This window comes from Myotis myotis, unplaced genomic scaffold (genome assembly GCF_014108235.1).
Source record: "Myotis myotis isolate mMyoMyo1 unplaced genomic scaffold, mMyoMyo1.p scaffold_m19_p_3, whole genome shotgun sequence".
Classification (NCBI taxonomy): domain Eukaryota; kingdom Metazoa; phylum Chordata; class Mammalia; order Chiroptera; family Vespertilionidae; genus Myotis; species Myotis myotis.
In genome coordinates this window covers 137,498,772-137,522,859 of record NW_023416335.1, presented here as the reverse complement: position 1 = coordinate 137,522,859, position 24,088 = coordinate 137,498,772, and the positions used below count along the sequence as shown (strand labels likewise).

General features: G+C 37.0%; 1 protein-coding gene across 2 annotated transcripts in view; it reads left to right on the top strand.

Annotated features, from left to right (window-relative positions):
* The window catches only part of OTOGL (otogelin like), a 146,311-nt gene that overhangs the window by 103,102 nt on the left and 19,121 nt on the right, over positions 1 to 24,088 (top strand). For both annotated transcript variants that reach the window (XM_036300001.1, XM_036300000.1), the window contains 15 exons: positions 426 to 499; positions 3,854 to 4,031; positions 4,281 to 4,423; positions 4,952 to 4,975; positions 5,077 to 5,169; positions 7,797 to 7,986; positions 10,020 to 10,234; positions 14,039 to 14,180; positions 15,885 to 16,070; positions 17,701 to 17,913; positions 18,440 to 18,544; positions 19,341 to 19,448; positions 21,551 to 21,652; positions 22,173 to 22,277; positions 22,361 to 22,401. In XM_036300001.1, coding sequence (XP_036155894.1) covers positions 426 to 499; positions 3,854 to 4,031; positions 4,281 to 4,423; positions 4,952 to 4,975; positions 5,077 to 5,169; positions 7,797 to 7,986; positions 10,020 to 10,234; positions 14,039 to 14,180; positions 15,885 to 16,070; positions 17,701 to 17,913; positions 18,440 to 18,544; positions 19,341 to 19,448; positions 21,551 to 21,652; positions 22,173 to 22,277; positions 22,361 to 22,401 — 1,919 coding nt within the window. The remainder of the gene's footprint in view (positions 1 to 425; positions 500 to 3,853; positions 4,032 to 4,280; positions 4,424 to 4,951; positions 4,976 to 5,076; positions 5,170 to 7,796; positions 7,987 to 10,019; positions 10,235 to 14,038; positions 14,181 to 15,884; positions 16,071 to 17,700; positions 17,914 to 18,439; positions 18,545 to 19,340; positions 19,449 to 21,550; positions 21,653 to 22,172; positions 22,278 to 22,360; positions 22,402 to 24,088) is intronic.

Here is a 24,088-nt window from a genome sequence, read left to right as displayed (position 1 = left end):
CATCACTTCTATTCTAATTAACTACCATTTATTGAGTACTTATTATGTACCAGGCATTGGACTAAGTTCTTTGCATACATTTAATCCTTATAAGAACTCTATGAGAGAGGTGTATATATATATATATATATATATATATATATATATATATATATATATATATATATGCCTGTTAAAAGCCAGGACTCTGGAATGAAAATCTCTGAGTTTGAATTCTGTCTCAAACATTCACCAGCTTACCTCACTGCACCTTAGTATCCCTCTCTGTAAAATGACAAGAGTATTGTTATCTACCTCACACGGTTCTTGTGGGAATAAATGAAATAATCTATATAATATTTCTTAGCACAGTTTCTACCACCTGTGAATTCCATACACAATGGATATCATCCCACTAACAGAGAGGACATCTTCATTTCCAACAGGTCCAGAAACGGTTTCTCCACCAGACATCACTGTGTCTGACATGCTAACACCCACCCCAGGTTTGGAATGTGAGGTAAGACCGAGTCATCTCTTCAACTATCATGTTCTTTTCTTGTAGCATCTGTTCAAGTGTCTGCATCACTATCCAAACGCTATTAAACTTTTCAGTGTGATCGCTAGTCTTTCTTTGCTAAAAGATAATAAGAAATATACATTACTATTTTAACAATTGTATTTCTTAAACAGACCCAGATATTTCTTATTAATTAGGTTCTGGTCACACTGAAAAATATAAAATTCAAATGGGGACTTAAGTGTGATTCTTTAATAAATAGTTACCTAGTGTGGGCTTCTCTGTAAGTCAGGCATTCAAAAAATATTTATTAAGGAGCTACTATGTGCCAGGCATTATGTAAGATGAAAAAGATACAATGGTAAGCAAGGCAGGATAAGGTCATTAAACTCCAGAGCTTGTAATTGTCTGGGCTGAGACCTGAGCACTTATATCCTTACTCCAAATATGCTATTTGTTCTAATAAAGTAATTACTTATTCAACCATTATTATTTCTGGCCAGGCACTATTAAGGTACCATGGATAAAACAATATAAAAGCAGGCAAACATTTCTGTGCTTATGAAGTTTACATTTTATTGGAGGTTTGGAGACAATCAATAAGCAAAATATGTTCCTGAGTCATAAAAAATGTTAGAGGGTCTGCTCAGGAGGAAAATGAAACTATTTTTAGTTATATGGTTGCTGGGGTCCAACCCCAGCAGGTCCAGGGGTTCCCAAAGGCGTAGACGGAGTTGGCGAAGAAGGAAGGACACGGAGACAGTGTTCAGTTGATCAGCAGCTTAGCCAGGATCTCCAGCCAGGATCTCCAGCCAAGTTCTGGTCTGGATCTCCAGAGAGCTTCTGCTGCTTATTGTCTTGTTACATCCGTATTTATACCAGTTGATTTTAATCCTGTCAATTTCTATTACAAAGGTTAGGGCGTTTCTTATCTCCATTCCAGGGAGTAAAGATTATGTAGCTTAAGCATGATTGTTTGTAGTTAAAGTGATTAACTACCCGCCTGGCACTTAGTTAAGGAGTTTCATCCCCTCCCTAACTTCAGGGAAAAATCCCTACCTGGGGAAACAACCTTTCTCGGAGAGGTGACCTTGGTTAAAACACACAGCGCTAAGGGGAGCAAACATATTAAGAACAGTATGCTATATACGCCAGGTCCCTTGAAACATATGCTGTGCAGATGTTTCTATCCTGCAGCTACTGTGTCAAGCAGCAAGGATGGACCGGCTTCCAGCATATGGTCAAAAGTTCTCACTGATGAGGTGATCCTATATAATAAAAGCCTAATATGTTAAGTGTCCGGTCATCCGTTCAACCAATCAAAGCATAATATGCTAATGATATGCTAAGGCTGCTCAACCCTCGCTATGACGTGCACTGACCACCAGAGGGCAGATGTTCTGATCGGTAGGTTAGCTTGCTGCTGAGGTCTGGGCTGATAGGGACTAAGCGAGACAAGCTGGCCATGCTCTGGAGCCCTCCCTTGCGTGGTCCCTCCCTGGCTGGCCAACCTCCTGTGTCCCTCCCCGGCCCCAATCGTGCACCAGTGGGGTCCCTCAGCCTAGCCTGTGCCCTCTCGCAATTTGGGACCCCTCAGGGGATGTCGAAGAGCCGATTTCAGCCCTATTCCACAGGCCAGGACATGGGACCCCACTGGTGTACAAATTTGTGCACTGGGCCTCTAGTTTCATAATAAAAGTTCTGAAGAAGTTGAGACAGTAAGCTGTGTAGAGAACCAGAGAGTGTTCCAAGCAAGTGCAAAGGCCCTGCAGTGAGGAAGCACCTGAAATATAAAACAAAAACAAAACAAACACACACGCACACACACACACACACACACACACACACACACACACAACACCAAAAAGGCCATTAAGTAAGGAAGGAATAAAATAGCAGCAAGTAAATTAGATTATGTAAGCCCTTTTAGATGATTGTAAAGACCATGGCTTTTTCCCTAAATGACAGGATATCGCATGGGATATTTTTGAGCAGAGGAATTACATGAGATAATTTGTTTCAGGATTATTTTAGCTGCTGTGTTGAGAGAACGGTAAAAGGAGACAATAGGACAAGTTAGGAGGCTATTGCAGGAATTTAGGCAAAAGACAATGGTGGCCTGGACCAGGTAACAACAGTAGAGATGATGGATATATTTTGAAAATAGAAGCTACAGAATTTGCTGAAGGATTAGATGTGAGGTGTGAGTGAAAGAGAAGTATCAAGGATTCTAAAATTTTTGCCGTGAGCAACTGAAGGATACAGTTGACATTAATTAGGATGGTGAAATTGTGGGAAGTGAAGGTTGGTTGGTTATAACCAAGAGTTCAGTTTTACCATGTAAAGATTGAGATTCCTTTTAGGTATCAAAAATCTGTGGATTTACACATATGCTACACATAGAGTTCACCTCAGAGGGTTGTTGTTGTGGGAATGAAATGGGTTAGTTTGAACAATGGGGAGCATACTAAGTGGTAAAAATGTTTATCATTGCTATAATTATTGCCATGATTTAAATAGAATGTAATTTATAAACTGAAAAAAACACCACTTATTTAACTCTTGTCTGTCTAGAAGTCTGTGAGCTATACATTGCATTGATAATTTATAATGATTCTACCCAACAGTCAAATTGACCTCACATAGGAATTTTTAATGAAATACTAGGATATAATTAAGTTGTAATTTTTAAAAAATTGACACTAACAGAGATTAGATTCAATACTAGCTTTACACAATGTAATATGACAGGTTGAGAGCCACTATATAAGTCTGCTTGCAAAACACTAAGCTAGATAAATTAGGATAAGCCTTCAATTTGCTCAGATTTCTGAGTACATGGGCAATTCTGATATCAAGTCAATATTGAGATAAAGTTGAAATAAAACGTTCATACTGAGTATTTTAGAAAGGTTACATCAACAAAAAGTTGTAGTAAAATTTTAATTGTTCATCTTTCAAAGGCTGTAATATATAGGGAATATAGACTATAGGCAATGTGAATGGAAAATTTAAAAAATATATGCAATGAAATATTGCTCAGCAATAAAAAAAGGAATTCAATCTTGACTTTTGTGACAACATGAATGGACCAGAAGGGTATTATGCTAAGTGAAATAAGTCAGACACAGAAAGAGAAATACCATATGATTTTACTTATGTGTGGAATCTAAAAATACAAAACAAAAACAAGTGAATAAACAAAACAAAACAGGACCATAGATATGGAGAACAAGCTGAGGGTTGCCTAAAGGGGATAAAGACAAAAAATGTAAAAATAATTGAAAACATTAGTTGAAAATGGGGGGAAAATCACCGATTTTCTTTCTTTATTTCTTTTTGTTTTTACAACAGCCTCAACAATTTGATCCTGTTTATAATTGTAGCCAATATATATGCCTTAATATGGAATGGAAGTTGTACAACTGGTCTCTCAATTGCCCAAAGGACGTGGAAATGCCTGACTGTGGTTTCCGGGGAAGGCCTGTTCAAGTGAACACTGATATCTGCTGCCCTGAGTGGGAATGTCCTTGTGGGTTTGCATTTCTTACATCGTTATCAATTTTTGATCAGGAGGAGGTTATAATTTTTTTGAGTCGATCACCTCATCAAGCCAAAGTTATTGTTGAGCATTCTTCATTTGATTTATGATTTTGGTTCCCAGTATGTAACCTTTAGATTTGCTTTTTGTCAAACATGATAAGACTAATTTAAAGCAATTGTTACTGCAAATAGAAATAATTAGTAACTAAGTAAATCCACTCTCCAACATTTCTTTTAGGTCGGTGTTCCATGTTGTCAGAATTGAGCATCATTACGTTTGATGGAAACAATGCAGCATTATATAGTATGGCTTCTTATATCTTAGTACGAATTCCTGGGGAAATTATAGTTGCTCATATTGAAAAATGCTCCATGAATCAGGTAAGTTCAATTCTTTTGTTCCCCACATAGATTTTACTAGTAAATAATGAACTTTCAATAGCTCTCATAACCAATACTAAGTGAGAAGTAAAAAGGTAATACTGAGCAGATGGAATTATCAACATGACGATAATAACTTATGAAAATTTGTTAATCTATATTGAAAAGAGGAATAATCAAATGAGATCATTGCACATTTATATATTCAAGCTCTTAAGATCTGAGTAAAATTTATTTTTTATTATTATTTAAGGTATTACATATAGCATTACATATGTCTCCTTTTCCCCCATTTACCTCCCCCCGAAGTCCATTCTTTTGTCCTTTCTTCATAAATCTACAGCTGGAGTATGTTGCAACATTAGGGGCTCAAGAACTCACTGACATTTATCTTCTGGTACTTAAAACAAAAAATATTTCATGTTGCTATATTTAGAGGCATATAATAGTAATCCAAAAAAAGTTTTTAAAAGTCAAGTAGTATTTTTCTTTTAAAAATGTTTTCTCTTTATGCTTTTTTCTTTTCAGAATGAGGACTCATTTCAAAAGCTAGTGAGTATTTGTGAAGTGCTTAGTAAATTACTTCTGTTTATTGCTAAAATTATGTTTATTAACTTTACAAAGTTTTTTATTTCTTTTTCCCCAAAATTAAGGCTTCTTCTGAAAGAATCTCTGGACTTTGCTTTAAGAGGTTAAATTTGACAACATCTATACATAAAATACTTGTCAATCGGGCAGCAAGAAAGGTAAGAATACAAAGCTTAAAAATATCCTTGCCTTAGATATAATTAAGAAATTATATAAATACAATTATTTCCAAAAAGAGGAAAAAACTCCACATATCAGTGGAGTTTTATTGCTATTATGTCTAATCATTGTTTTCATGGGCAGCCTAAAAGTGTTTCTTAGTATTATATTCTTCTTTCCATAATGTGCCAACTGTTGCAAATATTTCTCTTCTTGTGAGGTTAACTGCAACAGCCAAGTGAAATATGCTAAAGTCTTCTTGGATAAGGTAAGTGGCCAATCTTCTTAGTGGCAGAGTTAACCTTAGTGTTCCAAATTAAACACAATGGAAATGACGTGAAGAAGAGGGATCATAAAGCTGAAAACAGTAGTTGCCATGAATAACAGAATGAAGACCACCAAAAAAATCAATGGAAGCAGTAGTTTTGAGATGTTGATGCCATTACTTTTTCAGTGAATAAGTGATAGCTAAAATAAGAAAAAATAAAGGAATAGTTAACTTTATTGAAATATACTGAAGAAGGGCAAGGTATATAAAAGTTGGAAAAGATCTATTTAGTTTTATAGGAAAAAATGTTTAAAAAGGCTTTATAATATAAAAATACAAATATATATTCCCAAGGAATATATTTACCAGATAGGAGTGAGTTATAAGCCAGATGTCTCACTCAGATACAAATGGTTCTCTCAAAAATATAAGAAAATAATGTGTAAAAAATCTTTTTGCCTGAAATGGATGAGACATTATAGACTTTCTGGAAATAATTCCATTAACACAGGACCATAGAGTCTAGACTAGAAACAATATTAAAATAATCATTCAAAGAACTTATATACTTATATGCATAGCCTATGGTCACAGGCAATAGGATAGTGAACACCTGGGGTGGGTGGGTGGGTAGGGACTGGGAGAAGGGGGGGAAAGGGGGAGGGAATGGGAGATATCTATAGTACTATCAACAATAAAAATATATTAAAATAAATAAAATAATCCTAAAATAGTAAGGTGTTAAATTTTAAGTAAACTTTAAAAAACATATGAATGCGGTCCTTTTGAATGATAGTATTCATATATACCTTTGATTTTTATGAGGTTGATATATTAACAGGAAGTGAATGGGAAGTGAATTCAAACCTGGTGTGCTATTATTATAAGCATTTGGGTTTGTTTTTTCCCTCAGCTGAACTTGTCACTGGTCATGTATTTAGTTAAAAACTAATGAATTTAAAAAAATCACTTAGTGAGCGTTTACATGATAAAAACAACACAGGTCCTGATCTCAAGTTACTTGTAGTTGTGCGTGGGATGCCTGACTGTAATTATCTGCCAATTAGAAAGTAGTAGGAGGTATAGTGACAGAGTTATGACCAAGACATTATGGAAACAAAAAGAAGGGTCATTTAGTGCAGTTTGTAGGAGGGTCAAGTAAGTAATTTTGGAAGTGACACCTAAAATAAATCTTAAAGAATGAGTAGAAATTAACAGGCAAGTGGAGAGATGTTTTAGCTCAAGGGTGACAGTATGAGAAAGATGTAAAGATGAGAAATTAGGTGGTTGGTCAGGTATAAACTTCAACAAATTTACTGCTGGTTTCAGTTCATGCTTCCATGTCATTGTCATTATTTAAAGCACTGTTTTTCAAAGTATTATCCTTGGACTGCCTGCATCTGTATGACCAGGAGTACATGATAAAAATACAGTCAGGAATCTCACCCAAACCTAGGAACTGCAATCCCTGGGAATGCTAATCTTTACTAACCTTGGCAGATGACTGTTACAAACATTATAGTTAAACACTAAGTTAGAAGACCATAGAAAGAAGCAGCTTAAAGAAAATATCCTGAAAGTAACTTTATTAGCTTATATTCATGTTAGTAGGTAGTGGTGTAGTCAACATATATTGAGGGAAATAGACAGAAAGCTTACATAACAGAAAAAAAGAAAGCTGTTTTTTGCGTGTGTTTTTGTTGTTTCTGAGAGAAACACATCGATTGGTTGCCTCCTGGATGAGCCTTAACCAGGGCCTTGGCTGGGGAGGAGCCTGCAGTTGAGGTATGTGCCCTTGACCAGAACCAAACCCGGGACCCTTTGGTCCACAGGCTGATGCTGTATCCACTGAGCCAAACTGGCTAGGGCAAAAGTTAAGTTTTGAAGAAAATAAAGGGCAATGAGGTTAAAACAAATACTGAATACAGCAAGACACAGCAAAGAAACAATAAAAGAGCTTTGAAGTTATGAGACGCTATGACAGCACCAGGGAAATAAATTTTTAAAAACATAAAGTGTAGTTTATATTAAATAGGAAGAAATGGGATAATCTGAAAACTCCTAATTTTAATAAATGTATATTTATTTATTTTTATATTTTTCATTGATTTTTTTTTTTTTTGAGAGAGAGACACACACACATATTGATGTGAGAGCAAAACATCCATTAGCTACCTCCTGCATGCCCCCTATTAGGGACTGTGCAACAACCTGAGCATGTGTCCTGCCCAAGAATCGAACCAGCAATCTTTTGGTGCATGGGACAGTGCCAAGCCAACTTAGCCACACTGGCCATGGCTGATAAATATTTAAACAAAAAATGTTACTGACAGATTGAAATGCATTATGTAATTACAGGTAGAAGTGGATTCTATTGTTGTGCCTTTGCCCTTTTCAAATCAAGAACTGTTGATAGAGGATTCTGGTACAATGTATGTGATTACTACTCCAGCTGGACTAATCATAAAGTGGGCTCATCTCACAGGAATCTTAGACATTCATTTTGGCTTTCAATTTAACTTGTCCTCCTCCACAGAAGGACTTTGTGGTGAGTACTGCTCTTCAAATCTCAGTTTCTTCTCACTTTTCTTTCCTGTTCCTTTTACACTGTTTTGGCACCCATTGCCAGATCTCTTTGATTCGAGATGTGATATTAACTTTCAGTGACCTATGGGAATATTGAAGGAAGTAATGGTTTCCAATGAATGGATTAAGAAGCAAGAGATAACAGTTCAATGTGGATATTTTATGGAGCCATATCCTCACTATTAATATAATATTCCTTATATTTCTACTAGCTCTTCTTTATTAAGCATTAATGAAGTGTCAGGCATTATTTTACTTATTTCAACTCATTTAATTATAACTATAGCCCTATGAATAGGCACTAGCATTAATTTGTGAGTGATAAAAATGAGGCATAGAAAGGTTAAAAATAACTTTTTATTATAAAGTATAAAGCCTAGATGTACCTATACACCTCAATTTAATATCACAATGCAGGGTGGGGCAAAAGTAGGCTTATAGTTGTTCACATGGAATATAATACAATAATTAATAAAGAATACTATAAGGATATGTTGTTTCATGTACTTACAACTGTAAACCTACTTTTGCCCCACCCTGTATGTTACTTAGATACAAAGAGTTTCAAGCCAAAGAAAGCAAATTAGAAATATAAAAAAGAATAATACTGGCTCTGGTATCTGCTAGTAAGTTAAGCAGTGCTATCCCTTTACAGTTCTGCTCAACATCAGTTTCCTCACCTTTAAAATGGGGATAGTAATATCTGCCTTCAAGATTGTTGCTAGAATTGTATGTGAAAGTGATTGTAAAAACACACAACATATTGCTTAATACACACAGTCAACAAATGTTAGTACATGTTTGCTACCTAGGGTCAGCCCCTAAGCTTCCTGACCTCCACAATGGTGTTGGTTGAAGGGAAATGTGGGTGCTCTCGGGATCCCTAGGTTGGGTGCTGGCTGATAAAGTTGCAGTGAACAAGAATATGGCCCAAGTTGAGCATGGACACTAGGATGGGAGGTCTCTATTGACACCTCGTTTTACATAGCACTGTAAAGTCTGTGGGGGTGCTGGTTGAAGTTGCAATGGAAACTATTTTTACTAGAAATTCGAAGAGTCTAGGTTTAAAAATAGTAGCTGCTTTATAGTATAGTTCTCTTGAGTTTTTTGAGGAATTTTTTTTCCTTTGCACTGTACTCAATTCTCTGCATATTTACAAGGGCCGGGGCTACCATGGCAGCAGCAACCTTTATTGATAGTGATATAAGATTTGATCCTGGAAAAAATGTTTAACTTACTTCTTTTATAGCTTGGAGCCTTAGAAATTAAGAAAAAAAAATGTCTTCAAATAGGGTGGGATTCAGGTAATTATGATCAGGTTACAGATCCATTTCTCTGTACTTCCCTTGTCTCTGCACTCCACTGGCTGAAGAGCAAGCTCCATCCTCAGCCTGGCCTTCCTCAAGGAAGGTAGGCTGTAGCAAGTCATTGCGTGATAGCCATCAACAGGCCATGTCATCCCAAGGAAGGGGGATTGTCTATGTCCTAGAATATCTAGGTCAAATTCTTAGCTTGGCAATGGTTGTCCTAATGTTGAACATATCTCTGTGTCTGGTGACTGCCATGAGCTGACTAATTTATGCCTGGACTGCTTGTAACAGTTTTTAATAAAAGGTGTGCAATTCAGGCCCCTCTCCTGGAGGGTGTCATGCACTAGGTGAGGAGGCAGGGATGATTTCTGAAAGGGATAATTCAATGTTTTCAGGCAGGGTTTTCTTGGGGGAGTGGATGCCTGGAGTCAATCACCAATTGTCCACTATTACAGGGAATACCTGACAGATTTAAGAACTTGTTCTTAAATTAGGTGATAGTGCTAATAGTGGAAAAGCATAAGGACAGAACCAATTTCCTCTTTCTTTACTTTCTGTGATCCTTTCATATATCTTGACTTCTAGGATCATTAACCTTAACCAATTATTATGATGATTGAATTCTGCTGCCTACATTCAGTTTAAGTGAAAATTTTTTCCTTCTAAATGTCACATATCTTTCTAGGAATTTGCAATGATGATCCAGATGATGATCTAAGGATGCAAAATGGCACAATTATTACAAATATGGAAGACATAGAATTATTTATTGAGAGCTGGGAAATTGAGAAATCATTTAAAGTGATAACAAGAAGACCTGTTAGAAATTGCACTGAGTATGATTGCAGTCACTGCATTGAATTATTAAATAGAAAAGTTTTTGTTCCATGCCACGATAAAGTAAGTTGAAAGTGACCATAGGTAAGAGCTGTCCTGTTAGATATGTTGAAAGTAAACCCAGTAAAGTCCTATTCTCGCCATGATGCCCTTCTACTAAGAATAGTTTATCTCCAAACCTTCTGTCAGTTTGCTTTGGAATTCAGAATCATTTGCTGTTTATAGAGTTATCGAGAGGGAGGATAATTACCATTTTCTCCCGATTTTTATTTCAGAACTATATCAACAGCTTTCCAGAAACATGAAATTCCATCTTTTGAATAAATGCCTCTAGGAGAAAGAGATCAATGCCACTTGATAACCCAGTATAGAAACCACAACAGTGAGGGGTTTAATCAATTCCCTATGAACTTGGCCTCTGAGGGGTATACTTATAATAGAACCTGTCACATATTTAATTTTCTTTATTAGTATCTAACTTTCTGACTTTAGGTGACTAGCAGATATTTTAATATAACCTCTATATTTTAAAATATCCATTATTAGAAACAAAGAACAGACAAATATAGCATTTCATGAATCACTTAATGAAAAGTTAGTGAACTTCTCGGCCCTAATAGGCTTTGTGTTAAACTCCTGTGATCCAAAGATGAATAAGACTTTCTCCTCATCCTCAAACAACTTAGTCGGAAAGAAAGCCTGTGAATAGATATGTTGCAAGGTACACTATGGAGGTACATGGAAGCCCAGGGTTGAAGAAAATTTCCCACAGTTTAAGACATTTGTATTACATAGAAGAATGCATTTTCCAGGAGAGAGAAGGGAGGAAAGGAGACTTAGGCAGATAAAACTATATATGTAAGAACAGTCTTGGTGTAAAAGCGCATGTTAGGAAAACATTGAAGGTTTAGTGTGGATGGGAAGAGCCTGGAGGAAGAGTGAGGGAATTGTTGAAGCAGGAAGGAACTCACTGTGAAGCACCTTCCCTGCTGAAGGAAATGCAGACTGCATAGTCCTCAGCCCCCCTCGAACTTCCCCTGAGGACAAAGGCAAAGGGTTTGAAGTCAGGGACAAAAAATGACACATTTCTGGAGCTTCACTTTTACTTAGAGATTTGGATGCAAATAAGTTTCAAATGTTTATGTTTTTCAATGCATGCACACAAAAATGAAAACATGGCAAATACTTTTAAACTGATTTCAGCGTCATTTTTATGTCTTTTAAAAGCAGAATGATTTTCGAAAATTGAATTTTTAACTGGGAACCTGGAAGGTTGATTAAATCAGGAGACTTTTCAGCTTACCTTTCAGGGCATAGTGAGGCAACACAGGGTACCATTTAGTCTGGGATAGCCTTTTCTTTTCTCTTAGGACCTTCACAGTGCGTTTGATGGCAAAAGAAAGGAGTGCTCATAATTTGGTTTTCCTACTTCTAATCTTCATCCTTTTTTTGCAAATTACCATATAAGGAGGCAGATGGTCTTTTAAAAATGGAAATTTTATATCACTTCTCTGTCTAAAACCCATCAATGTCTTTTACTGACACATTCCAAACTTCTTATCAGGGCTTACCAGGTCCTCGATGCCCTGCCCGCCCATCTCCAGCTTCCTCCTCTACTAAACTCTCCTTGTCTGCTAAACATCAGCCTCTTTCCTTTCAACACTTTGAATATTTCAGGGTTTTTTCTGTCCATAGGTTTTTATGCTTTCTTCTTTCAGTCCATTTTAACGTGGTGACTCCTCTTGCTCACTAAAAGGTTTTCTTAAATTGAGATCCACAAGGCAGAGATCCATTTTATTCACCTTTATATTCCTCATGCATAGCATAGTGTCTGGTATGTAATCAGGTGTTCAATAAATTACAGAAGTATGCATAAATGAATAGATGAATGGAGGATACGAGAGAAACAGCTTTTGCGGGGGGGGGGGGGGTTAAATGGAGAAGGGATATCATTTTTATTTTGAGTAAGTTAAGTCATGTGGGACTTTAAAGCAACAATAGCCACAAAACAACTTAGAAACATAATTCTGGAGTTCAGAGGAGATAAGCTGAGGCCAGATATCAGGTTTGGGAAGGTTTTATCACATAAATTTTCAAAAATCATAATTACTGATATATGAGTCTGTTCTATAACCTTTACATATATTAACTCACAGCAATCTTAAGCAGTAGTAAGCTTATTATTGACTATTTGACTTACGAAGAAATCAATGCAAAGACTTTAATGCCCAGATGGTGAAAATGGGTGATCCCAGGAAGAGCAGTTGCAATGAATAAACATGACCAGAGGAGATGGGATTTAGAGAAACACTCCAAATGAGAGGCAGCAGAGAAAACAATGAGTAGCTGAAAGGCAATAGAGTTCTGTACCCTGGAAGGAAACAGAGAGTCCTAAGAAGCAGGAAGGGTTCCTGGCGTCATAGGCCTCTGAGAGGTTGGGGAAGGTTCCGAATGTTAGTGTCCCTGGTATTTGACAATTAGGAGGCCCTGATGACCATCACAAGAATTCTGTGCAAAGTAAAGTAGTTGGAAACCGAGGAGAGGCAACAAAGGAGATTAAAAAGGAAGTGGAACCTTGCTTTGTATAGATATGAACCTTGAAGAAGAAATGATGGGATATGTAAAATATTAAGCATTTTATCTGAAACTTTTATCTATGTCAGAATTTAGCATCTGAATGTAGAATCCAAGCATCTACATTCAGATGGGGGTGAGGGAGGGGAGAGTGGGGGGGAGGGGCCCAGAAAAGATGGCGGCAGAGTAGGTGAAAGTTACACTCACCTCCTGCCAAGTCCGAACTGGACTTACAATTAAATTACAGAGTCAACCTGAATGTCAATGCTTAGTATATTTGCTAAATGAATGAATAGAGAATTGGAATAAGGATCTTAAAAGTTAAATTATTTAGATTTCAGGCATCTCTAGATCAAAATGAAACAATCTGTAGGGAAAAAAATGCCTCCCTAATTACATTGAGGTATGAAAAATTAAATACATTATTTGAGCAACATATAATATTAATATACATTTTTAAAATTCTCACTGAGGACATGTTATTCATTGATTTTAGAGAGAGGAAGGGAGAGAAAGAGAAACAGAGAAAGATAGAGAGAAGAGAGAGATGTGAGAAACATAGATCAGTTGCCTCCCGCATGCACCTTGACTGGGGATTGAACCCGCAACCCAGGATGTGCCCTGTCGGGGAATGGAACCCACCACCTTTTGGTGGTGTATGGGAGGAAGTTCCAACTGACTGAACCACACTGGCCAGGGCTGTGCGTGTTTTCATAAGCATTTATAACCTCATTTAGTGAGCAACGTCATGTATCATCACGGAAAGCTTCAGGAGCTTCAATTTTACTTATAATAGATCAAAGTCTTACTCCATACATAGAAAAGACAAGTGTAACCTAAACTGTGATATCAGAAATGGCTTTTGCTAGAGCCACATACTCTACTTCTTTTCCACCCGTTTTTATAAATTGATTTTCATTACAATTGACATGCAATATTATACTAGTCTCAGGTGTACAACATAGTGATTAGACATTTATATGCCTTACAAAGTGTTCACCCCTATAAACCTTAGGATAAATACCCCAAATTGGGATTCTTTTCCATCTTTATAAGATTAGATTTATGTAGGTTAGAGAAGACAGTACTTATCTAAAATGTGTTTTATCCAAAATATTATAAATTCAGAGGTGACAGCTCATTACCGTGAAGTTTTGAAAATCTAAGGTCAAAGAAGAACCGTAATGCACATTAACTTGCTGCTCTTTGATTTTCCAAATAGTGTTAGTCTAGCTTAGGGCATTTAGAGAAATAAAATAATATAACTTATCCAAAGACACAACATATTTCTAGGTTTCACCACAGAACTTTTGTGAAAAGATGTGGATCAATTATACCAATCATTGGAACCATGAATGTGATGCGCCGTCTGCGTATGTGGCTCTGTGCAACAATTTTGACATCTGTATTCAGTGGAGGACACCTGATTACTGCTGTAAGTAGTACACTGCAAATCATATTTTCTAACAGCCAAGTGACTTTCCATTGTTTTCCATTCACTTCTTTCTTTTTCTTTTCATTTTTCATCATAAAATAATTTCATAAGAATAACTGCATATCAATCTAACCTAGAAGTAGGAGGCAAGCTTTCCCCATAGGCAACTTCTGTTTTTATTCTGATCTAAATTTAAAGTAAACCTCAATTACTGTAAAAGAAAACCTAGTCCAGCAAAGTAAACTGAAGAGTTAAAGAAATCACAGAGGATTGAAGAGGGACTTTAATTCTGCATCTTACAACACATTTTGTTCATCCCATTTAACCTGCTTCATTTCCCCCAGCTTGTTCTCACTCATTTATTGCATGGAGAGGATGGAGATTTTTGCCCCCCTTTTCTCCTTTCCTGACATAATATCCATTTCCAAGAAATCAATGTTTCTGACTTTCTTTGATATCTACATTCAATATTCTCCCAATTACATGGTTGTATTTCCTTTTTCCTTTGTATGCATTCTTTGCCCATTTTTATCTATAGGGTTCATGCTTTCCCATCAAGTTGTAATGCTTTTCATAAAACATTTCACCGATCCAGAGCACATCTTACAGAAATAACAATTTAAGAAATAGTGACTAAAAGGATTAAGTGGTAAAAGATCTTCAAAATGAATGTTACTCAAATGCTCCAAAATAAAAGTTTTTTCTTAGGGGAAAAGGAATAAAATTATAGAGAAAGAATAATATATCACAAACACCAACTACCTGACTCCACCTCAGAAATGAAGCAGCTCTCCCGTGCCCTTCTATCTCCCGTGTCTCCCTGCCCTTCCAGATGTCATCACTACTCAAGAGTGGGAGTGTCTGGTTCACAGAAATGACCTCACCAAATTTACAAGATATTGTCAAATTTTTCTCCACTGAGATTTTAACAGTTTGCACACCCAACACCTCTGTGTTCATTCTTTTCCTTTTTTTTTTTTTTTTTTTTTTTTTTAGAGAGAGAGAGGAAGGGAGAGGGATGGAAACATTAATGAGACAGGAACCTCACTGATCAGCTGCCTCCTGCACACCCCACACTAGGATCGAGCCCCAACCCAGGCATATGCCCTGACTGGGAATTGAACCGGTGACCTCTTGGTTCCAGGGTCGACACTCAACCACTGAGCAACACTGGCCAGGCTGGGTTCATTTTTTAACAGTATGACATTTTAAGATCACTGAACATAAACAAGAATTTTCTAAAACATCATTTAGAAATTGCTCAACAATGGTAGCGTCTTTTGACAGTGAAGGACTGAACTTAAATATGCAGCATTTGTTGTTTTTATGACATGGTTGAGTTGCATATTTAAAGTGTATTTCTTTGCTTTTTCTATAGAACAGAGCAGGAATTTTCTAACAGTTGACTCTATATTCACACCAATGAGATTTGGGCTGCTTATTGGTGAGATTCATTTAATTTAAATCAGATGAACTTTTCTTACCATAACATAATACTAGCTGGACACCTGGAAGATACTCAGAAATACCCACCCATTTTTAAATTTTCTGATTTGTGATTACATAATAAATGAAAAAACAGACTTTGAAGAAACTGAAATGTGAAAAAATTACTTTCAAAAAGAAATCAACACTTCTTCTTTTTATTAGAATTCAAATAGATTATTTTTATTATTAGCAAATTCTGTCCTCTACTCCTCCTAGCTCTGAGTTGCCCAGAGGGTAAGGAATATCAACCCTGTGTGCGACCCTGTGAGGCAAGAACATGTCTGAACAGATGGTTCTATGGACACTCTTCATGTCTGAATGTAAGAGAAGATTGTGTGTGCAAAAATGGAACCATTCTTCACAGGCCATATTCAACTCAGTGCATTCCAGAGGAAGAATGTGGTAAGCAGCAAAGTACAAAATGACCTCTTACGGGTCCAGCGAACAAATAAAAACATTGTCAGATCTTGAAGAGATGTACTGAGAAAGATTGATCACAACAAACCTAGCTGTTGGAAAGGAACTGAGTTTGTTAGTTTGTAGTTGGATTTTAGAGGATTTCAGTTAAAGTTACCAAAACAGGTGCTTTGGTGGTGATGTGTTTTAATCTCCACATGTGCCTTTAATAACTGGGCAAGAGTATGGAAAACTAAGAATGAAGAGTGTAGTATGTGAATTAATTCAAATTCCAATTATTTCAAGTTTCCAGCTTTACCTCTGTAAGCCTGAACCATGCATCTGTAAAATGGAGAAAATACCCATAAAGTTAGTGTGGGAATGCACAAAATAATACAACGCACTTCACAACAGTGCTTTGAGAAAAATAGCACTTAAAAATTTCAGATTCTGTTATTATCTGAGAGAAAAGAGCTAATATTTCTACTTTCATTTTCAAACCATTTTATTCTGACACATTATCTCCATGGTGGTTTCAGGTGAAAAACTGAGAAAATTTTAGCCTTTTACTTTAGCAATCATAGGGCTCACCATCACACTCAGAAGAAAAGACATTTAGGTAAAATTAAAGAAAAATTATCTAGGCATGTAGAAGTGAAATGCATATGTAGTTTCAGACACAAGTTTGTGTTTGCCATTGAGGAAAGTATTTGTGGAGACTTTGAGAATATACAGGCATGCTTATATTTGTTTTAGGAACCTATGAAGTTGGCTTGCTAGTAAATAGAGTGGTATAAAATAAGTTCGTTGGAGGCTGGGATGCAGTGGGTCACTACATTAATCTTTATTACTCCTTAAAAGAACTACTAGAGAACCATATTTATTATTAATTGAAACCTTAATAATAAAGCTAATAGAGTCACTAAATAATATTTTTTTGTTACCTACTTTCCATGTTTAGACTTTAAAGTTAAAATTTTGAATTTTCATATCACAAAGAATGTTAAGGTTGTCTTGTTTTCTAATACCACTCATTTTCTAAAAATATATATTTTTATTGATTTTTTTACAGAGAGGAAGGGAAAGGGATAGAGAGTTAGAAACATTGATGAGAGAGAAACATCGACCAGCTGCCTCCTGCATACCCCCCACTGGGGATGTGCCCGCAACCAAGGCACATGCCCTTGACCGGAATCGAACCTGGCACCCTTCAATCCGCAGGCCGACGCTCCATCCACTGAGCCAAACCGGTCAGGGCACCTCTCGTTCTCAACAGTTAATATTTTAAAGCATTTGAAGTCATGTTACTGAGTTTATTCAAATGAAGTAAATTATGTTAACAAGACTTAAAATAAAAAAAGTAATTAACCATTTATGATATTTATAAAATAGAGTACACACATTTACAGAGAATTTTAGAAGGGAAATATATTTTCTGCAGACTACATCAATCATTTCATTAACGAAAAATACAGGCTAGTCTCTGATGAATGAAAAGACAAGTGTGAGAAAGGATAGGTATATGATATGTGATCTGTGCCGCTGGGCCAAGTCACAGTCTGAAATCAAAATACAGCAGCTTGATTGATTTTCGTGCCCAGGTTATGAATGATGTGACATTGTCAATCTTTTTAAGCATGTACTGACAGCAATGACCAGCCCCGCACTGCTGGGGAGATTTGGAATGGGGGTGTTGATGAATGTGCCCTCTACAAATGTCTGGAGAATGGAAGCATCATTCCTATAGAGCCTGACTGTGAGGAAGAGCCCTCGCCAATTTGTGAACGAGAGGCTGAGCTCATCCTGGGCATCGTTGACAAGGAGTCCTGCTGCTCAAAGGAGGTTTGTGGTATGTACTCAGCTGAAGCTGTACAGTCAGTTCATGTCACGAAACATGTATGTTTACAACCGTTGTGAAAAAGTGGATGTGCATGGTGCTGGGTATAAAAAAATGCAAGTTTGAGGTAACAGTGGAAGTTTTTCTGTAAATTTTACTTGCACTTTCTCAAAGCAAGTTTTGCCTCATTATGGTTTTGCTGATTTTACAAATACACATGCAAAACTCTGCCTATTAATAGTTAGTAATATTCAGTAACACATGACAGACATGGAGAAAGGACAGGCATGTGACATGTCATCTGTGCTGCTGGGCCAAGCCACAGTCTTAGGATCTGGGAATCTTTGATTTATGACAATCGAGGGTAAAAAAATAAGTAAACCTTACATCTGCTGCCTTTTTACCTATGACCAATTTTGGAAAGAGAATGGGTTGAACTGCAGTGTGAAAACATGCATATTGAGAATCATTTCCCTACTTTGAACTAGGTTTTAGTTATGTTCATTAATATTTTAATGCTTCTGTTTCTTATTTGCAGGATGTGACATGACCTTGTGTGATATGACCATTCCGACATGCACAGATAGCCAAAAGTTGTACATTGGCCATAGCCCTCTTTCTTGCTGTCCACAGTACCAATGTGGTGAGTAATTGATTAGAAAAAATAATAGTGAGAGTCATTGTTCATTCAGAATAGTGGATTAAATTCTCATTCTTTGTGTCTGCAAAGAAATAATCTATTTCTAAGATTGTGGAGCTCTGGCTGGGTGGCTAAATATGTTGGAGCATCATCCCATACACCCAAAGGTTGGGGGTTTTATTCTGGTCAGGACACATACCTAGGTTTTGAGTCAATGTTTCTCTCTCACATCCATGTTTCTCTCTCTCTCTCTTCCTCTGTCTCTAAAATCAACAAACATATCCTCATATAATTTAGACATTATATGCATGTATATAATAATAAACTCATTGTAAAGATTTTGGTCTTTTTGAAATATGTAAAAAAATGTATCTATATATATATAAAAGCCTAAGCAACTGTTACAACCAGTCGACAGAAAGACCAGCCGACTGGTCACTATGACACGCACTAACCACCAGAAGGCAGACACTCAATGTAGGAGCTGCCCTCTAGTGGTCAGTACACTCCCAACAGCCAACCTCCTGGGGCCGGCCAACCTCCCGCAGTCCCTCCTCCCGGCCGGCTGGCCCCCATAAGCCCCCATCGGGACTGGACTAGCCAGCCCCTATTAGCCCCAATCACCAGTCAGGCTGAGGGAACCCACCCATGCACAAATTCATGCACCGGGCCTCTAGTAAATATATATTCAAAGATAACTTAAAATGCACTATTTCATTTATTTTATTCCACAATATGCAGTTTTTTGTGTGTTTTTTTAAATACTATGCAGTATTAAAATAACTTTGTGTCTCTGCAGAATGTGACCCATTGAAATGCCCCAGTTTTTCAATACCAGAATGCAGAGAAGACCAATTTATGCTTCAAGTTCAACACGATGAGCCTTGCTGTTTTGCTCCTCTCTGTGGTGAGTGTTATATGAGATAATTTCTTGGAAGAAGGAGGATACAGGGAAAATCTCTTATTTGATGTGAATTTCATGGGACTGATGGAAACCAATATTCTGCTTTTATAGGAATTCAACTGAATGAGAACAATAAATAAGAAAGTCCAGCATTTTAAATGACTCTTACAATTGTTAGTTAGTACTACTTTTCCCTATCCATAAATAATACATATATTAGTCAAAATATGATCAAGATAATATAATTGAAGTGTTTTTTTTTTCTTTAATAAAGCCATCAACCAGTTCTTTTTGGAGAAAAAAATAAGCTTTGGGTTTCCTTGAAGAACCAAGTAGAATAATGGATTCTGCTAAGACATTATATGACCTCTTTCAAACTTTATTTCCTATATGAACTTAAAAGAGAATGGTAGAAATGAAGGTTGTCTTGGAAATACTGTATATGGAGCTATATATCTGATAAACTGAACATTGAAAAATAAAGAATTCTCTATTTTCCATTTCCAGTGAATCCTATGTAATAAAAGGGTAATATGCAAATTGACCCTAATGGCAGAATGACCGGGAATGACCAGTTGCTATGACGCACATGCACACTGACTGCCAGGGGGCAGACACTCAACGCAAGAGCTGCCCCTGGGTGGTCAGCGCGCTCCCACAGAGGGAGCTCCTCTCAGCCACAAGCCGGGCTGACAGCTGCGAGTGTAGCAGCAATGGTAGGAGCCTCTCCCACCTCCTCAGCAGTGCTAAAGATGTCCAACTATGGGGAGTGGGCCTAAGCTCTCAGTCGGACATCCCCCGAGTGCTCCCAGGCTGCCAGAGGGATTTCTGACTGTCAGCTTAGGCCCGATCCCCTGGGGAGTGGGCCTAAACCCGCAGGTGGACATCCCATGAGGGGTCCTGGACTCTGAGAGGGCACAGGCCAGGCTGCGGGACCCTCCCCAAGTGCATGAATTTTTGTTCCTCGGCCTCTAGTTACCATATAAAAGATTGCTGATTAATATAAGTTTTAGATATACTTAAATCAAAACACATTATTTGTACCAGTTAAGGCTAGTTGACTACTGCAAGTAGTCAAAATTGGTTGATTCTAGCTTAAGCACAACCAATTATTGGAAGGATTTGGGGATTAAGATTTTGAAGGATTAAGATGAAACAGATTAGGCTCTGGGGAAGAGAGAAACCAGCTAGCTGCTCTATCTGTCAATTATTAAGTATTGAGTCAGCAACATTTGTTTCCTGTCCTGGTGTGCTTCCATTTATGATTCAAATACCATAGAGATTATGGTTCAACCAATGTGGATTGTTCCCTCACAGAAGTCTGGGGCATTCCTTCCAGGTCTTTACAGAATTTTTATAAAAATTGGGAGAGGGATGCTAAACAGCTCAAGAGGACAAGTGCCACCTGGCCGGTGTGGCTGAGTGGTTGAACGCCAACCTATGAACTAGGAGGTCATAGTTTGATTCCAGGCACATGCCTGGGTTTCAGGCTCAATTCCTGGTGTGGGAAGTGCAGGAGGCAGCCAATCAATGATTCTCTCTCATCATTGACGTTTCTCTCTGTTTCTCCCTTTCCTTTCCTCTCTGAAATCAATAAAAATATCTATAATAATAAAAGCATAATATGCTAATTAGACCAGACAGCCAAACCACCTTCTGGATATCCTTCCGTACAACCTTCTGGATGAAGCCAGGGCTGTGAGGGCCAAGCCCTTTGCACGAATTTCATGCATGGGGCCTCTAGTATTTTTATGAAAAAGGACAAGTGCCTATTATATTGTTTACTCATAAATTAGAGTAATCAAGAACAGTGAATTAAGAAAACTTAAATAAACTAATCAATAATATTTCAATCTTAGCAAGAACAAATTATTCTAGAAATCTTAATGCCCTGTTTTTGGTAAAATGGTATTCTATGTCACTCTGCTTGGAAAGCATAAAGCAATACATTAAGAAAGTATAATTGTTTTTATGACAAAGTAAGATCTGTTGAAGCCTTATTTTTGTTTATGTTGATTTTCTATACATAAAGTAATCTAAACTAATGTTAGATATCTTTTTTTTTTAGCTCAGCTGTAACTTCTGGCTTTTTGTTTTACCTTTAGTATGTGAATCTTGCACTGAACCTATTCCACTATGTACTGATGGGGAATTTCTCACCGTGGACCTTAATACCACACAGTTCTGTTGTCCTCAGTATTACTGTGGTAAGTATATCTTAACTAATTTGAAATATTTACAAGTGTCCAAAGTTTTAAGAAGCTCAGTGCATCTTAGTGTTACTGTCATGTCAGACCATAGTTGAATTCTAGCATACAAAATATATATTAAACATAAATAATGTTTTCATGTATCTAAGAGCTCTTCTTGGATAATACCATTACCTACCAAAAATAGATCAGCTATGACAAAAGATCAGCTATGACTTGTCTCACTATCCTAGAATTTCTAGTAATCTAGTTGATTCCATACCCTCTTCACTTCCTTTCTCTTCTTGTACTCCTGCCATTTCTCAGGGCTCTTTACTTGGTGCGCTGTCCTACTGTTGTTGTATGTGTTATGAATCATTTGTTTGTCCTCACCAGCACAGGGCAATTGGGTGGTGGGGGAGGAGGCACTGGGGAGAAATTATTTTACCACTATAGCAGTTGCAGTGAATTAAATGGTAGGGAGTGAAATTCCTGATTCCATGAAGTTAATCTTTACCCATGTAATTTTTCTGTTTAGTTTGTGAGCCAAATCTTTGTCCTGTGCCACAACTCAACTGTGCAGAAGATATGAAACTTGTGAAAGAAAATGTATCTGGTCAATGTTGTCCAATATGGCATTGCGGTAATTAATTTTCATATTTTAAAGTTTTATTACAATACATGAATGTATTCTGATCATTATAAATGTTGATTTTTGCCTTTTAGAATGTAGCTGTGAAAACCTTGTTATACCAACTTGTCAAGTGGTAAGAACACATATTTTGATTGACTTATCATCTAATTTAAATCAGTTTTTTCTTCCTTTACCTCTCTTATTTCTGAATTCTTAAAATTAATGGAATTACCCTCCTTAAGTTGTATTGAAGTGGATGAAAACAATGTGCTCTGATATTAGAGAGCTGTCAATGTTTTATGTTCTACTTCAGACAGGAAAGTATAATACCTTATTTTTTCCACTGGTGACTGAATCTACTAATCTCATATCTAATTAAGTCCAGTAGTCTTAAAAGCAAGCAAACCATTAAAAATAATACTACCTCAATATTGGTACAGATAGTGGTGATGGTTTCATGAATATATATTTATCTTCAAATTTACCAAGTTGCATGTCAAATAAATAAAGTAATTATATTTTACAAAAACATTAATACAACATTTACTGTAATGATGAGTTATCTATTTTTGCATAGAATGTATAAATAACTTCCATAAAAATTATCTCTTTTGATATTTTGTGTGCACTATATATACATCTATAGAATAAAATAGAATTATTGTATTGTATTTTCTCAAGTTCTTAATAACATGTTTAGCATATTGTATCAATGAATCTTCACAATGTAGGTATTTTTAGCTCATTTTATAAATAAGGAAATCGAGGTTTGAGAGAATAATTTATTGACTGAGATCTTCAGGCCTCAAACCAGGCATTGTTTTGTGTATATGTCTGTTTATGTGTATTCCTTTATTCTTTCCACTCTGACTTTATTCTTTCATTTTCTTTACAAAGTGTAGCCAAGACATAAGTTGACACAAGAACAAAAGCAAGAATGGACTGTCTTGTTTCTATTAGAGACCTTGCCTTTCTTTAGCTGTGACTCATTTTCCTAACTGTAATATGAAAATAATAACAATACCTATGTCATGTGAATGAAATAAATGAATATAAATTAGATAATACTTAACATATAACAAGAGCTCAATAAGTATTAGTGATAATTATTATTACAACTCCCCTCCCCCATACTGAGAACTTTACCACAAGGTGTAGATCATCATGGAGATGGAAGGTGAGCATCAAGAAAAGTTTGGAAGAAAGTGATAGGTTAGGAATCCTATATAATAAAAGAGAAACATGTAAATTGACTGTCCCTTCGCTACACTCTCCAGCCAATCAGGGTGAATATGCAAATTAACCCAACAAAGATGGTGGGCTAATTTGCATACACAGGTGTTGGGCAGAGAGCAGAAGCAGGAGAACCAGCAGCTTGGGGGTCATGACTCCCTCGGTTGCTCCCTTGGTCGCTTCCTTGGGGGGACGTGGCTCCCTCAGTCACCAGGTGGAGAGCAGAGCAGGAGAGCTGAAGGATTGGGGGGCCGTGGGTCCTTCGGTTGCTCCCAGCACAGGTAAGACCAGGAATTCTGGGAATAGTAGTTCTGATGGCAGGACCGGAAGCGGAACCCCAGAGTGCAGGGAGCACCAGGAATGCTGGGAATCATAGTTCTGATGGCAGACAGATCTCCTAGACACTAGAGCAGTGATTCTCAACCTGTGGGTTGCGACCCCTTTGGCGGTCGAACGACCCTTTCACAGGGGTTGCCTGAGATCATTCTGCATATCAGATATTTACATTACGATTCATAACAGTAGCAACATTACAGTTATGAAGTAGCAACGAAAATAATTTTATGGTTGGGTCACAACATGAGGAA